The sequence below is a fragment of the Lampetra planeri genome, chromosome 11, assembly GCF_965212315.1.
Source record: "Lampetra planeri chromosome 11, kcLamPlan1.2.h2, whole genome shotgun sequence".
Classification (NCBI taxonomy): domain Eukaryota; kingdom Metazoa; phylum Chordata; class Hyperoartia; order Petromyzontiformes; family Petromyzontidae; genus Lampetra; species Lampetra planeri.
In genome coordinates, this window is record NC_136117.1 from 7189852 (window position 1) to 7205984 (window position 16133).

General features: G+C 40.6%; 1 protein-coding gene across 1 annotated transcript in view; it reads right to left on the reverse strand.

Annotated features, from left to right (window-relative positions):
- Window positions 1-10456: 10456 nt before the first annotated feature.
- Window positions 10457-16133, reverse strand: part of LOC144721245 (complement factor H-like) — a 30478-nt gene continuing 24801 nt past the window's right edge. Inside the window, exons 12-14 of the mRNA XM_078598708.1 lie at window positions 14962-14988; window positions 13546-13636; window positions 10457-10596 (exon numbers count right to left, since the gene is read on the reverse strand). Coding sequence (XP_078454834.1) covers window positions 10593-10596; window positions 13546-13636; window positions 14962-14988 — 122 coding nt within the window. The 3' untranslated portion in view covers window positions 10457-10592. The remainder of the gene's footprint in view (window positions 10597-13545; window positions 13637-14961; window positions 14989-16133) is intronic.

Here is a 16133-nt window from a genome sequence, read left to right on the forward strand (position 1 = left end):
TAGCAGATACCACAGAGCCACCGTTGCCACTCAAGAGCAGTTAGTGTTTGCTGCGTGACGGTCAAGCGAGACTAGAATTTTGAAACTTAATTTGGAGCTTTCGTGACTGCAGGAATTGCTCTTTGGTTCTTTCGGTAAAGTCACGTATAAAGATAAAATAATAAATTAAATACTAGCATACGACGTTTCGATTGCAACACAAGCAATCGTCATCAGGTATAAATGAAATAGAAACACAAATCTACTATACTTAGAAATGTAATGTAATACAACAGAATTTTGCCAAATTTAAATGCGGTCACGTGCTTTAAGTGATTGGGGGGAGGTGGTCGTGCAGTCGTTGGTGTGTGGGCTGAGACCATTGATTGTGGGACTGCCGGGATTCGGAACCAGGGTCTCAGTGATGGTAGCTCGGCGCTCTGTATGGAATTAGTTCAAGTGGGCCCTGCAGCCACTAGAGGGGCTCTAGTGCACCACGATGTTAAAAGTAGATTTTATTTGTTTAATGAAACCGTGACGCTAAAGCTTGACAAGTCGTTAAAACTATTAACTATTTTTTTGTTTACCAGGTAAGGCCCACTGGGCGATATAGATATTTTTCAGAAGCAACCTGGCCACACATCATAGCTCAACGAGGTGCCGGGGGGGGGGGGCAACGAATGAGGAGGTAAATGAGCAATGCACAAGCCAATGGGAGGGCTCGAGAGGCATGCCAAGGATTGCCTGTCACTCGATATTTTTTTGGGGTTTAGATCGCGTAAATATATATGTTGGCTGTGTCGGGTGGTGGCGGGTTTAACGACACATTTATATATTTACGACATCTAACCCAAAAAAAAATCTGTATTATGGATGATATTGGTCGCGTAAGCCTACGTGTTAAATTGACTGTCACTCTCAACTAAACTAAAATATTTGTTGTTGTTAATTCCAGGTGAGGCCGACTGAGGTACATCGCTCTTTGTCAGAAGCGACCTGGCCACCAATGATCGCGCAACGAAGTGGCGTCTCATCACGTGGTCATTTATAGCGGCCAGATCCTCTAAACCCACGTTTCTAAATGTGGAGGGAAAACTCAAGAGGACCCGGAGAAAAATCCAAGCAACCACGAGGAGAGAGAACACGCAAACTCAAAATATACAGGCATCAGTGTCGGGATCGAACCCTCGACCTCCTGTATACAAGGCGAGGTAGTTAACATTTCTCCACCGCATTGAATCGCAAGAGGGGCAAATCATCATCATCAACCTAATAAACAAACATGAGGTGGCTCAGCAGTAGGAGTTGGTGACTTGCCACCAGAAGGGCATGAGTTCAAATCCTGCTAGGGGGCTGACTCAACCCATCATCATTCCGGGGTCGATACCATAAATACCTTACAACGTTTTGGGGACATCCAACAATGGTTGTCCTATGGATATACTCACCCCCCGCCGTAGGAATGTGGAATTTCCACCAGTATCACAGGGCTGAAATAAGAGATGAGCAACGCCTGAATGATCACATCAGCAGGAGATCGCTTCGGCGAATGGAGAATGGCATAGAGGCACCCATAATTAATCTTTGCACCAGGCATAGAACAATTGTCAACCGAAGAAAACCATGAGGTGGCCAGCTGGCTTGAGGGATCCAATGCCGTGCGGGTATCATGGCACAGAGCCATTGCGGCTGAGATTCAAATTCAAGGCGCCCACTCACGATGAAACCGGGTCGGCATGGCATCTCGTATGTCACAGGTTGGATACACTCAGCCCGCTCGCCAACCCTCCTGCAAAAGTATGTGCTGTGCATTTATCAAAACCAAAGCCTGACCACATACAATAGAGCCCTTGCTGAAAAGCAACGATATAAGGCAATGCCAACGGTCGTCAACCACTCCATGGCTTCCAATGACAATGAGTGATTCAAGGCTGTTCCCTCTCGTGAATAACCTCAGATGGCATTATCGGATCTCTTCAATGTCCCTTGGTTTGTGGATGTCTTCACAGCCACATATCGGGCTGTCCCTCATTCCCCATTTCAGAAGCAGCTGATTGCAGCACTCATGAGAGGTGCTGATGCGGTGCACCGTGACCCATACCTCACGTGGCACGGTAAAGCCACGTGCTTTGTGGGTCCGTGAATGGGCGGTGATTTTTGACCAGGCTGTTTTTTTCCCCCAGTCGTGGCTGATCCAAGAGGGGGCGATGTTTTAGAATGTAGAGCCATACTCTTTGGTTCTTATGTGATTTGTTTTATTTTATTTCTAACTACGTGACTTACCGAATGAACCAAAGAGTACGGATTCCTGCAGTCACGAAAGCCTCAAATCAAGAATGTAGAGCCATACTTAAAAAAAAGAAAGCTTAAAATGTACAGGCTGACACCACCAACAAGGAAGAACCCAGTTTAATCGCAGGTGGCTGCCCGGATGTGAACCCTGTGTTTAGTGTGTCAGCTCCAAAATTCCGAGCCACCGAAGCAGCTCTAAGCAATCTGGCCACCAAAATTTATTGATATATTCGAATGAGCGGTGCACTCCGACGATAACGATGACCATATTAGGGAGAAGGGCCATAAATGCAACTTCGTGAGAACGTGTCACTTGTTACAGGCCAGCGCGTGCGACATCCCAAGCCACAACCCGAAACCAAGTATCATTTCGCAACGATTGACGAAAACACTCCACAGAGCCACCACTGAAATCTCTTCCAAGTGACCTTGATCTCGAGTCACAACTCACCCCTATGTTTACGGAACATGAACACGTTCCTTATACGACTCAAGTTTTTCAAGTTTCAAGTTTCATTTATTAGGTATAGCCCTGTGAGCCATTCGGCTCTTGAATCGGGTGCAACCGCAACAAACAAAAAAACAAAAACATGAACAAGAAAACATCTTAAAGTGACTATGTGACTAAGTGCAAACAGAAAATCCAAGAAAAGACAGCAAAATATTGCAGAAAAAGCACCGTACACCAACACTGTGCAAAAATCCCAGTGGGATGCAAGTCAAACAACAACAACAACCACAAGACAACTTAGATTAAGGCCATCAGTCTAACTCTGTACTACAACAAACAAACATGGCCAAACCGAAAAACTTTTCAAAAATCACCAAAATAAAGCCATAAAAGCAATGAAACAGTGATCATAGGAATTGTGACCGAATTTTCACAATAAACGACGTAAACAACATGTACCACCAAACTCTGCAGCCATAGCTGGCTGCATGAGTCACTCCACAACAGCAGCAGGAGCATCAGTCGGAGTGTCAACATTTTTCAATGCACCTCAGAAGTCAGACGCGCCTGAAGGATCGGCAAGTATGAGATGTAAACGCGTGAGCAAGCTTTGCACGCCCAAAACAGGAAATTGTGGCATCCTCTGACGGCATCAAGTCAAGCCAATTCTATTTTTGCTCACACACGCCGCCTCCTTTCGAGCACAAAATCCGCCACTCAAAGCGGCCATCGTCACATTGATACTCATAAACATAGAAACTTGTATTTTACGAGTAAACTAATTTTATATATACCGTATAGTACAGTTGTTTCAAATATACAAGTATTAGAATAAAAGCAAGCTGCGGTTGTGAGTTAGTCGTTATCGCCACAGCCACCGCCGTTACCGCCCTTCATTTCGGGGAACCCTTGGGCCGTGGCACACAACAAGAAGGGAAACGGGACAGTGCTCGCCCTTGTGTGGGCTCCCAAAAAACATACACGGGGGAGATTAGGGGACAAGGCCGTAGCCATGGAGTCAACATTGGGGGGGACTAAATATTCCAGGGTGTCTGGGGATCCCAACCCAGAAAAAATTAACCTGTAAAAACAAAGTTTTTCACTATAAATCCTTTATATGCGTGGCGGCTAGAGTCCTCTCGTCCTCTTGCTTGAGATGGCTGCCACCTATGGGTCAGATGATTGCCTGCCACCATTAAGCAATTGGTAATTAAATATAAAAAAAAAATCTTAAAAAGTGTAAAATTTTGGAAAAAAATTGCTCTGTTTTTTCTTTTTTTACCTTTTCTTGTTTCATTGTATGTAATGGCAGAGATTAGGGATTAATAAAGTACAACCATAACCACAATCATATAAACAGAAATATATTTTATAGCAATATATTGGGGGGGACATTTTCAGCATATTTGAATATTGGGGGGGGGGGGGATGTTTCTCCCCCAATATATATTATAGTTACGGCCTTGGTGCACAATCGCAGAATGCCAGAAAGGTCCTGTTTTATACACCGGGGCTTTATTGCAGTCCAGCGATTGATTCGACATGTCTGCATTGTATCATCGTGGACTGCAGCTGTCCCGTGTCGTGGCAAAGGGCGTCTGATGAGGATGCGCATCGTCGATGCAACAGGCGATTTTGTTGCGCAACATTAATGGTTGACACCTCATCAATGTATCTTTTATTCTACCATGTACGATTTATCACCGACGTGACACTAGTTATTTTCTCACAATACCCTCACCATTTTCTGTATACAGCTCAGATGTAGCACATGGTGAGAGGGTATTCATACCTGTCAACCCCTTGTCAGCGCCCAATCTTATTACAGACCAATTCAGACCCTGATTGGTCACCCCGTGCCCTTTATAAATCTCAACGTTCATCCTACAAAGTGCCATCACAAGGGTGAAACAAATCTTGACTTAAAGCTTTCGTGACTGCAGGAATTCATATTCCTTGGTTCTTTCGGTAAAGTCACGTAGATAGAGAATAATAAAAAGGTAAAAAAAACCACGACGTTTCGATCGCAGCACAAGCGATCGTCCTCAGGTGAACAAATACATCTTGTAACTCAATTTTAACGCACTTCCCAATGTGGCATCGACTGCAAACTTGGTATACTTATTATATTGATGTCAATACTATATTCTATCAAAAAAACAATTTTAAACAATGTTTTTTATATGTTATGTTTCGGCTTGGGTCTAATTGTCCACGCTCAACTGACGTTGGCTGTAAATCACCACGGTCCCGTACGTTATGGCAAGCTTCGGGGCCACTTCTTGGAGTTATTCCATTACTAGTAGGGTACATTTCATTAAAGCGTGTTTAAAAAAAAAAAGTATTTTTAGATATTACTTATTAATCAGAAACTTGGTATAGCAATGGCAGAGGGAGACGGTGTTCTGGCTGGAAAATGTAAACAGAGTACGTTTGTTTAAAAGTGTGCCGATGAATATTGATAGGTCTTAAATGTAGGTTTTCGCGACCAAGATTATTATTCAGAATTGTTTCTTGAATAAGTCCACAGGTCTACAAACAGCAGGCTTTTATTTAATTAGACTGGAAGTTGCCATCCCAGTCGCCCACAAGGTGGAAGATGCGATCATATCAGTCCATTTCTGAGCACCTTAATCGGATGATTTGTTGGTGTCTTCCACCGGATAAGGTGGGAGGCTATGGGGCGGAAGTGAGAATAAAATGGGAGATTGAAACAGTTGAATTTGTTGGAGAGGAGTGAGAGCAGAGGCAGGTAAAGATTATAGCATGGGCCAGGAGTTTGGCGACAGAAAGTGAAATGAGGGAGTAGATTTTCGTGATATTCATTAGAGGAAAGCGGCACATGCGAGGCGATGTGGGTATACAAAGTGAGACGAGTCAAAGGTGACACCCATTTAAATCTGATAACTCCTGGACATCCGTGAAAGGAGAAAAAACATAATTGGTTTTTTTTCCCTTTTATCTGGCAACAAAACTGACACCTTTTTTTACGAGTCGTCATGTTTGCATAGACCACAATACCTGCAGTCATGGTCTATGCAAACATGACTTCTCGTAAAAAAAGGTGTCAGTTTTGTTGCCAGATAAAAGGGTAAAAAAACAATTATCATATTTTTTTACTGGCAAATGAGGTACCAATGGTGGAGAAAAAAACAGGTTTAGTACCACTAACCACAACCATTTCATAATCCATTCACTGCTGGATGAAAGTCTCCCGAAGTGCATCGCTCAATCCATCTCGCTTCTGCACGTGCCGATTTCATCAATCACCACGGCGACCTTCCTTTCGGAATCGTTTTCGTCCTTCGGCTGTCACTGCGTCACTGGTCTCGACTGTGGGTCTCCACCGATAAATAATTTGTTAACCTGCCGACCAAGTGATGCAGCCGCACGTGGTAGAGCACTGATGCGAACTCACCACGCTGGGGTTTGCGGTTCGATTTTCGGCAGCCATCGTTTGATTACTGTGGAAATTAACCCTACAAATACGCTCCATACGCTTATCAGTGGACTTTAACCCCTCCCCTCGCCCCGTGTGCCAGCGTCATTATCCAAATTAACACAATCACCCGCAAATAACTCAATTCGAACTACACATCGTTCCCTACTGGCAGACTATGTAAATCTGTAGCGCATAGCACCGTTGTGATAGCCGTGCTACAAGAATGGCATGAATACCAAATGTACAAAAACTAAAGCATTTTGACTTCATAAGCATTTTGACTTCATGTGCATCCCCCCCTTTTGCAGGTCATTGAGGTTATCTGAGCGCGGGTCAGTGTGGGTTGGTGAAAGTGAGTATAGGCAATACGAAAGAGACTGCAAATGATGCAATTAGTACAATGCAAAGTACAAATTACACAATTCACAGCACAAATGGAAAAACATTGCAATCCAGGTATACAATGACACGGTATAAATAAGACAGCCATTGATAATTATTTCTGGTCTAAGTTGATTTTACTCAAGATTTCTATTTGCTCCGCTGTACTTGGCTTGACCTTTGTAAAACAAATTTTATCCAGGTGGTTCTTTTTGGCAAATAAGACATGCTCGTCTCGAGTTCTCACCTGGTAAAACAACATAAAGCGAAAAACTTTATTTCGGGCGATTTGGCTATTGGCCACGAGCGAACAGTTACACACAAAATGACACCACATACTTCAGGAATGCCACGAGCGAACAGTTACACACAAAATGACACCACATACTTCAGGAATGCCACGTGTAAGCGTCACTTTAATACAAACTTAACACAAGCAGAGCAAGGCAACGGACGACAGATATCACGTGATGTCTTTAATGCTGTCCATGCAAAGGCAGGCAGCAAAACCTATGGTACGTCTTCTCCAAAGTATTGTGCTGTTAGCAATTATCACTAAACAAATGTATTTATTGCCAGTGTTTTATGGATTTAGGTCATGAAAACCACCAGAAACCGCCAGCAATTGAGGCCCCAACTTCGGCAGTATTTATTATAAAAGCTCAACAGGTTCAACACACAAGCACTCGCAAACAGCGCCCAAACGTCACCTTTCAACACTGTGCTTAGACCCAAAAACCCCATCATCACGAGCTTCACTGCAAATCTACGCATTCACAATTTGTTGGAACCGTTCTCAGTTTACATGCAGTTCTTTGTTTTTAATTTAGATGGACTCTTATTAATTTTCAAAGGCATTTTCTCCGATGTCTATTGAAACAAGATTTGTTTATTATACCCTTCATATCGCCCCTTGTAGGCAAGTTGTCACTTATTTATTTTACTTTGAGTATCCATCATTTCCTTTATAAAATAAATGCCTTTAAAAAGTTCATAATATAGACACTATTATCACCTGATTTGTGATCAGGACTGTCTTAGAAATGAATTTGAATAACCTTACTGCACATATATCCAAGCAGAATTAAGAGGGGAATATGTATAGGGACCCAAGTCTGAATCTAAGCACAGGTCCAAATCTTAACTTTCATTTCAGTGCCGATACCATTATAGCTAACTCTGAAAAACTAACTTGCGTTCTCGTAAGTAAAACAGCAGCCAAACATCGAAAAAAATCGAGCAACATGTCAATACAATCATTCATCTGCCTATGATTACAAGCCATCTTAATATAGTGCTACAACTACAGTGCTCAGTAGGTTACATTTTAAACAAATCAATTACCAGATTCCAACTTTACCAATTCTATACAAAGCAATTTAGTGGTTTCACTGTATCCACTCAAATGTCTGGCTTGTGCCAAACAGATCACATTTCCTCTACAGGCAAACCACCATTTACAGTCATCACACGCAAGCACGACATTTCAACACCACAAGACCCGGTGCAATAGCCACATTATAAACACACACAGATAGCAGTCATGAAACATTGCGCACTATAATCACACGTCCTACAATTGTGATGAAATCGTACGATTTCACGTAATAAAAAAAAGTATCCCAAAGCAATTAATTTTTATTTACAGTCTTTGTGAATGCTATTCCATTGGTTTTTTTGCACAGCTGGAAGAAAATGTTTGGAGAGAAGCAGAGTGACCTGTCAGGGAAACGCAGAATCCATTTAACTCCTGTGGCACCAAAAATGTTATTTTTGGGGTTGGGAGACGGAGGTGGGTATGACGATTTCCACCTTTCCAAATGAAGTAATTTGGGAGTATAGAGACATTTGGTAATTTAAGTCTGCACAAACCACTAATATTAGCCGTTAAAATTAAGACGGTAAAACCCGCTTGCAAAAGCATTTATAAAGGACGTTGTTTGAACGTCTTGTCGCAGATAACGTGCTTGTCATTTATAAGTGTGGTTTGCTGAGGTAGGCTGCATGTTGAGCATTTCTTTATATAATTAATCAGCCACGTGGGGATCAAACCAAACATCATTGGTGTTTGGAGGAGCCCGGGACCAAATTGTCGGCACTGATCCATCATAATGTGTTCAACCGGAGTCAGAAGATGTAAAGGCAAACAAAATACAAAGTGCGAACATGAGGCATGATTACCTCGATCGTGTGTGGTAAAAGCAAGAGAAAATAAATGCTCAATACACAGCCTGACAAAGAAAATATCCATTGGATTGGCTCAACGGTGAAAGGGCTTTCTAATTAGATTCATAACATTTAAATTAAAAAAGTAATTACGTATTTGCTGTAATCTTGTATTTGGATAAGTGTTTGTGGCCATTGGCATCGTCAGCAAAGGTTGTTTATCTCACCAGAACTGTGCAAAAGTACTGATGGAGAGGCAAACAGCCATGCGCGCAAGGCCAACCGACATGCCAACAGCACATTGGGAGTGATTGCTCTAAATCTACATCAAGGATGGAAAACAAGAGGGAATACTCACTGTAATGAAACTTGATTTTTCTTATATATAATACGACTGGCAACATATGAAAAGCAGAATACTTATTATACATGTCCAAAATCACTTAAGCAAATACCACAGTCGGGACTGCAAGCAGGTCGTACATTGCAGCATTAACATGCACCACTAGTGGTGATAACTGTTACTCAAACAACCCTCACATGCTGTTCGGCTTTCAAAAATGACGTTGTAATTATTACATTTTTACAGAATTCATTATTATGTTTTGGAAACTTACATCCTCAGAAATTACGGTGATTTGTGGTGGTTAAGATGCAATACAAATGTGTTTATATAAGGATTGGGAATGAGTTCCTACTCGCTTTAGGCACAAAGCTAAGGTTACAGAATGGAAATACAAACATTGTTTTATTAAGATTGTAAGAGCTAAGGATATATACAAGATCAGGGCCAATTTCTCAGGAATGATACAATTTCCAGCAAAATGTATTTTAATTGCACACATTTATTGACATCTACTGAACCTAATTTACTTTCTTTTTCCAATGATCCCTTGGTCTAAACCAAGTTCCAATCAGGCACGAGTTCCACGCCTAATTACAGCGAGTCATCGTTCAAACCGCTCCTGTGCATTTCAAGTCAGGTAACGGTTGTGGTCAAATGTAACATGGGATTCGTCCCTCCATAACTCGCCAATGCTTTTCCAGAAGCGTTTTATTTTTATCTGAAGGTGAGAGTAAGGGTTTAAGTAGACTGGCGGCATCATCATCAACAACTAAAAATCCGAAACACATTTCTTTGGCTTAAAAAAAAAAGCGGCCGAGCAGACACCAAAATCTTGCCAATGTTTATCGAATGCATCATTGCATAAACAAATGCGTGCTGGTCCCAGAATCTGAATTCAAACTGGCACACGCGTATGTGCCGGTTGGGTGGGATGTTCCCATGCCAGGGTGGGTAAGGGTTTTCCAATGGATAAAGCTGGCACCAGGTAATAATAATTGGCGTAGAAGCTTGCGCCAACAAGACAATGCAATGCCAGGTTGATGGTCGTGATGGGCAAAGCAGAGGGGGGGTTGTTTTGTAAAGGCCCAAAGCAACACAACAGTTATTTAGAGCGATTATAAAAGGTGCTTCAATTAAATACTATATGGTGCTGGTAACAATGGAAATGCTCTCCAATTCACCACATTTTAGAAAATTCTATTTTTTACTTTTAAAGAAATGGGCGCATCACAAGCAGCTTTAGCAGTCAAAAAATTACATTATTTATGGACAAGTGCATTCTTAAATTACCTTTACCAAATAAAGTTGGTTTTATTTTACAATACTGATTAAATAAGGCTTTCAGTGCTAAAATCATTTAGAAGGCAAGATTTGTATCCACAAGTTCCGCTTACATCTGCTGAACAAATAACATTAAATAAGACCAATGTGAAAAATAAGAACCCTATTCAGTCCTTATATTAATATTCATTTTCTTTACTATACAAAGGTCTTCATTCCAGATCTGTAGAAGATGTTTTTTTCAGAACACGCATTCATCTGTTGGATTGAGAAGAGGCAATACACGTGCAAACAGTACACGATTTAAATATTAAAACACATGTATTACAAAATAAATGTTATTGCTCATTCACAAAGACAAAAAAAACCCAGAAAAATAATTGTTGAAAATACGGCAATAATATAAATTCCCATTAGATTAAGCCAATTGATAGCTATTGTCCTCTTTGCAAGGCAGGGTGATTGTAATTGTACAGGGACAGGCTTATTTTCTAGACAAGTTTACCTTTACAGCAGGCAGTGTGCTTGGTATGTGGTCAATGAGCAAAGTGACCATCGCGGGGTCTTGCTGGGCTACCCAGCAGCTTAATTTCACACGAACATTCCTTAAGCCTCGGCTTATTTGATCGTTAATGCATGAAATGATTGCCAATAATGTAATGGGCTTCACCATGCAATTAACACACATTCATGTTTCCCAGACTTCACCATCCTCTCAAGTGAATATTTCACTGGGCATTGCTTGGTTTCAATCGTTTTTCTTTTACGTGTATCAACATTATAACATTAACATCTGCATCCTGCCATGCATTGTCAGAATAAAAGACCAATTTCTTACATTTAATGTCTTTCTTTACATGTGTTTTATCATAACTCTTTATTAATTTGAATACATTTTCACCTATACCAATCTTAATTGCATGCCTCCGCAAACAAATGTCCACTTACAATACTGTAGAATTATAAGTGCAAACCCACATAAGTCACTTCAATAATGAAATTAAGATTTCAAGCAAATTTAATATTAATAATCCTTTAATCTAACCCTTCAATATAAAAATGTCAAAATTAAATATTTATAGTAATTCTTCATTACAATCAGTATGATTCTCAGTTTAAATTGAGCAGAGAGATTAACAATTTGCAACCGTTCATAAAGATCACACGCATAGTCACATGCATTCATAACGATAACAGAAACTAGAAGAGCTTTTTTGGGTTAGATAGCGTGAATATATAAATGTGTCGTTAAAACCCGCCACCACCCGACACAGCCAACTAGTAAGGGTTGTCACGTAAACAGAACATGCCAATTCGTCACGAGTACAGCACACACCGGTGTGTTGGAGGCCCTTGAAATGACAAGTGACTAAGGACACGAAAATTACATTACAGTTTTGCCAGTTCCGATATATATGTACATTTTGCTCTAGTTCTCGACAGGTGTGGCTCAAACGCTTAGTGACGGATATTGTTTGTGGGCCGTTTCTAAATGGTAGACCTCAAATGCTCGTGAGATGTTTCTGGTGTAAAGTTAAAGGCCCCATAAGCCGTGGGTTTTCAACTCCTGCTCTAACACAACGCACTCGGCGGTTACCTGCATGCTCCGTGTGACCTCTCACGCATCGTTTGGCTTCAACGACATAGGATCATTAAGAGGGATTTCGTTTTCATTCTTCCTAGGTTCATTTCTGAGTCACAAATAAACAGCAATTAAGCTAAGAGGGAAATATCCATGTGAGAAGGAAACAACTCCATAAATCACTGCTACAGCTATAAGTTCCCATTCTCTCTCTCCGCCTCCATAATAAGTAATATTTAAAAAAACTTTTTTTTAAACACGCTTTAATGAAATGTACCGTACTAGCAATGGAAGAACTCTACGACTCCAGGAAGTGGCTCCAAAGCTTGCTATAAACGGAAGGGACCGTGGTGATTGACAGCCAACGTCAGTTTACCGTGGACAATTAGAGCAAAGCCGAAACATAACATATAAAAAATAATGTTTTAAATATATTTATTTTTATGATAGAATATAGTGGTGTCATCAGTATGACATAAGTATACCAAGTTTGCAGTCGATACCACACTGGGAAGTGGGTTAAAATTGAGTTAGAAGATTTGAGAATACAACAACAGAGTGAGTTAATAAAAAGCGTGTCATAAAAATCAAAGCACCTCCAAGTGAAGAGTGTAGGGAGGCACCCATTTCCACAATCAGTCATGAGACAATGGTGGAAATGTTAACACTCATTTAGGGGAGATGGGCATCTCCATTTCATAACAAAAGATGACTTCTCACACGGTACTCTTTTATCAAAATGTATAGAACAAGGCGATTCTACTCCTGACCAGGCATTAAACTCGTGACCTTCTGGTTATATGTGAAGCATTGCAAATACAGTGCCGGCTGGCCAAATCTTCTCAGAGTAAACTATACGTTCTGTTGCGTTAATGGCAATGTCAGGCTCTGCACCACTCTCAACTGGGACCCATGAACCTCCAAGGAAGCACAATGCCATCAGGGCAATGTGAAATGCCACGAGACCAATAAGGATAAGTAAAAGGGTGGTCGTGACAGGATAAAAAGGTTGTTTGGTTAATCTCCTGAGTTGCATACCAGCCACCTCCACTAGCCTGGCAACAAATATTAAAACCAATAATGCAATATTAATGCACACCACTTTGTATATATGCTGGCTTAAAGCCTCCAAATGCCATGTCAATCATGGGGGTTGTTTAACTGTACCTCACCTTGCCAATCAATCAGTGTCATTTGGTCAAAGGCCAAGATCGCCAGTGGACAAAATGTGATCTTGGGTTGCTCGGTTCATGGGACAATGTGCAAACCACTGCTACACAAAAGCCATACTAAATTATATTTTGGGAAATTCCTTGAGAATATGTTGCATAACTTCCAACGCACAGGATAACTTGTAAGAGACGTTTCACGGTGTGGGTCACATCATATTTCCAGAGAACGTAACTGTAGCTACCCACATGGCAAGGGATGGCTATGTGATTTACGCCTTTTAAAATAATAGTATTAGTGAGTAAATTCAGAGTCTGTCCTTTTTTATTGAGGTTAATGTAAACCAAATGAGATGATTGTTTTTGCTTAAGGGGTAATTTACATTTAAAAGATGAAGCTTTAATCAACAGTCAAGTACAGCAAAAAAAATGAGAATGGTATAATTTTGTACTTACATGGTTTTGCTTCCACTTGGTGCAAAACACGCAATTTTCTTGTAGAATGCAAATGCAACAATCGCACCAATGAGGGCTACAATAATAATAACTGAAAAACAAACCACAACATTAAAATGTTAAACAGCTTTTATATTTGTTTTTATCTGAAGAAACCACCCCCCCCCCCCCCAAACTAGACAACCACTTGGGTTTCTGGTCATGTTCCCGGCACGTTACGAGCAGCTTGTGTGCGTGTGCACCAATGTGTACGCAGTGACAGAATGTGTTCAGCTCATTCATGTGGCCGCGTGGTTATTGGTCGATTTTTTTTCTACGTTATTTAAATGTTTATTCTGTTTTTATTTAAGTTGAAAGCCGTAGATCTTATATTGGTCAATATCTACTGACAACCCAACCACTGTTGGAGAAGCTTATCTAAGTGGTACCGGTACAGCTCTTCATCAGTCCCCACTGTGCTGGTCGAGAGAGTTAAGTGATCAAACTTCATCAGGGTGGCTAGTGCACATTGGTGAAGGTGGAGAGCATAGATAGACATGGCAGCACAGAAGCGTACTACACCATATCCAAGTGGTAATCGGTTTGAATAGGACTTCAACTGAAAATGTTAGCCAAGTACAATATAAGAGGGATGGTTGGACAAATGGAACAGGATTACCAGAGTCAATGTATCCGTCGATTTACGAACAATCGACTTACGAATTTTCGTGTAAACGCAATTGACAAATTACGGATACTTTTTGATTAACCAAATGTAATTTCACACGGCACGCGCCATGAGATCATCAAAGAAGAAGCACCCAGGAGGCTGCATCATCCATCCGCGACAGCGTCATGGTCTCGCCGCAGTGCAACAGTCACACCCCCACATCACTTTTACAGGCATTCCGACATGCGGATATTTTGCAGAGTTCCCTGAAAGTTTAGAATTTTAGTTTTAAATTAATTATTATTGAATCGTTGTAATATTGATTGTATTTATTATTTTTGGATTGTGTATAGTGATACAGGTGTGTATGTTTAGATTAGGAGTAGAGTTGGAATGACTGTCCAAAACACATCCCGAATTTTCAGTATTAAATTTAAGGGAAAAGCCAAATCCAATTAACGAAATTCCGCTTTATGCGTTTTTTTTTACATCCCTTTCATATATCGAGGGATACCTGTATAAGTAAAATGTATGCAAAAATGTCTAGAACTATAGAAAAACAATGGTTCCCTCTGCACTAAAGTGTCTGTACATATAATGGTGTCCATGAACATCTATACAACATGCTTTTCCGTGCAAAAAACTTTCCATCACATTCTCTCCTTGCGGCTCAAATATTGTTAAAAATTTACATGAATTTTTTTTAATCAGCTCTTGTTTGATTGCACTGCTGTTTGTTTTGTGGTGTTAATTATTAAATTACTTACCAGGGATAACAACGCAAGTAGCTCCAACTGTAAAGAAAACAGCACAAAAATGGACAGTTATTCGCATTATATAGAACTCAATCATTTATACTTTCTGCGTATATATTTTAATAAATCTATGACAAGACTGTGCCTGGCACCCATGAGAGCGTGCTAAAGGAACATGTACGACTCATGCACATTTTATAACCGTTTTAAAAGATTGAAAAAAAAATGCTCAGGGAAAATACAGGGTTCTCTTACTTGATGGCAAATGTATACAAAGGACACTCCAGTCAGGGCCTATTTGTAGTAAATAAAATACTATTCCCCATTCATACTCTTGGGTTATCCCAACGTTGTTGTCCTGTCATACAAAAAGAGCGATATTTCTCCAGACACATTTTATATCATATAACCATATTCTACATACCTACATGAACTTCAGTGCACTTTGTGCAGAGGTCAGCCTACTCATCCATCCAGCCATAAGACTTCTTTTGGAAGCTTCCTCAACGCAGTGAATGTGACAATGTTCACTTCTTTCGCTGATGCATAGTGACTTTCCTCAAGCTAATTTTGAGGGTACAGGTGGAAGTCATATGGACTGGTGAATATTAATTCCATCACCCAGATCAACCTGAAAATCATTTGATAGGGAATAAATCTGGGTTTCTCCCATAGGGTGGTGTTATGCCGTCACGTATAAGGCAACACACCCACGTAACAAGAATACTATTTACTCTGGAAAGCCTTGTTGAGTAACAAGCCCTTCAAGCAGGATTTTAGAGTGTAAAATTATCCAGAGGTCAAGAACCCTACTTGCTGTATCAGTCATCTACTGACAACCATGAAGAAATGCAGGTTGGGAGTGTCATCAAGATTAATTCCAAAAGGTCGTGGTGGATTTGAGGTGTGCGCACCATGTGGGTATATATGTCAGAGGGTGATGAAATATTTTTAGCAAGTTTTTTTTTATACCAGGTAAAGCCCACTGAGCTATATTCATATTTTTCAGAAACAACCTGGCCACAAATCGTGGCTCAATAAAGTGCCTCATCATGTGGAAATTTATAGCGGCCAAATACTCTAAAGGCAAGTTTCTAAATGTGGAAGGAAAAACCGGAGGACCCGGAGAAAAATCCACAAAATGACAGGGAGAACATGAAAACTCCAAATATACATGCGTCATG